This window comes from Tupaia chinensis, unplaced genomic scaffold (assembly GCF_000334495.1).
Source record: "Tupaia chinensis unplaced genomic scaffold, TupChi_1.0 Scaffold149964_2, whole genome shotgun sequence".
Taxonomy (NCBI): Eukaryota; Metazoa; Chordata; class Mammalia; order Scandentia; family Tupaiidae; genus Tupaia; species Tupaia belangeri.
Window position 1 is genome coordinate 2,016,500 of NW_006209806.1, and position 1,250 is coordinate 2,017,749.

General features: G+C 71.0%; 1 protein-coding gene across 1 annotated transcript in view; it reads left to right on the forward strand.

The window, feature by feature from the left end:
* HDGFL2 (HDGF like 2) overlaps positions 1–1,250 on the forward strand; it is a gene marked incomplete at its 5' end in the record, with an annotated part of 15,861 nt that overhangs the window by 8,515 nt on the left and 6,096 nt on the right. The window contains 3 exons of the mRNA XM_027769607.1: positions 5–153; positions 705–864; positions 975–1,134. Coding sequence (XP_027625408.1) covers positions 5–153; positions 705–864; positions 975–1,134 — 469 coding nt within the window. The remainder of the gene's footprint in view (positions 1–4; positions 154–704; positions 865–974; positions 1,135–1,250) is intronic.

The window sequence follows — 1,250 nt, forward strand, 5'->3', positions numbered from 1 at the left end:
GGGCGGCGGCTCCGCGGGGCAACGTGGGGTGCGTGGCCGGCCACCCCCTTCGGCTCACTTCTGCCCACTCAGGACTTCACCCCCGAGAAGAAAGCCGTGGTCCGAGCGCCACGGCGGGGCCCCCTGGGAGGCCGGAAGAAGAAAGTGGAGCAGGTTCGTGGCTGCGTGTCCATCTGTGCTCGCCCCAGGCTGCTGTGGCCCGTGGGGGACCGCCCCAGCCCTGCCCTTGCTCCAGGGAGCCCCATGGCCCGCCTGCTGAGCAGGACGTTGGAGCATGCGTGGCAGGGAGGGAGGCGGTCTGAGGGCCACGTGTGTGCGCCCACGAGCCAGTGCCCTGGGTAGGCATGTGTGCACGTGCCCGTGGGGGGCGGCGTCGCCTGCAAGGCGCCCGGGGCTGAAGGCAGCAGTGGAGGCCAGCTTGGCTGCTCCGGCCCCGCGGGGATTTACCCAGAGGGCAGTCCTGCTCCAGGAGGACCTGGTCCCTCCGTGTCCCCTGGGGGCAAAGCTCCCACCCGGCTGGGCTCTCCAGCAGTCAGACCTGACACCCCAGATCCTGGGCTTTTGCTTTGGGGTCAGAAGTGGGGCTTGGGGTCCAGGCAGGAGGGCTCCGCGTAGCCCTGGAGACGGCGGGCTGTGGAGGGGCCGGGGACACCCCCCTCGTCCTGTGCCCTTCCCCGACGTGCTGCCTGGCCCGCCTCTCCCAGAAGGTGCCCTCGGCCTCTGACTCGGACTCCAAAGCAGAGTCGGAAGGCGCCAAGGCCGACCCCGTGGCCGTGGTCAGGTCGGCGTCCTCGGCCTCCTCCTCCTCCTCCTCCTCCGACTCGGACGTGTCTGTGAAGAAGCCTCCGCGGGGCCGGAAGCCAGGTGAGGCCTGGTCCAGAGCCTCCCTCAGGTCGGCCTGGGCTGGGGGCTCCGACGCCCCTTCTTCCCTCAGAGCCCTGCCCCACCTGGCAGCCTCCTCCCTCCTCTTACAGCCGAGAAGCCTCCCCCCAAGCCCCGAGGGCGGAAACCAAAGCCCGAACGCCCGCCCTCTGCGTCTAGTAGTGACAGGTGGGTGTCGGCTGGTCCCCCGGCTGGGCGTGCTCGGGCTACGGGTGGCAAGGGAGCTGTGCACCGCCCCCTGTGGTCCCCACGGTAGGTTGGGGTCAGCTGGGGCCCTGGCTGGGCGTCTTGGGACTAAGGACAACACCCTGCGCCCCGCGCGCTCCCAGACCCTGCAGTGACAGGCGGGGGGCGGCCGGGTCCCCTGG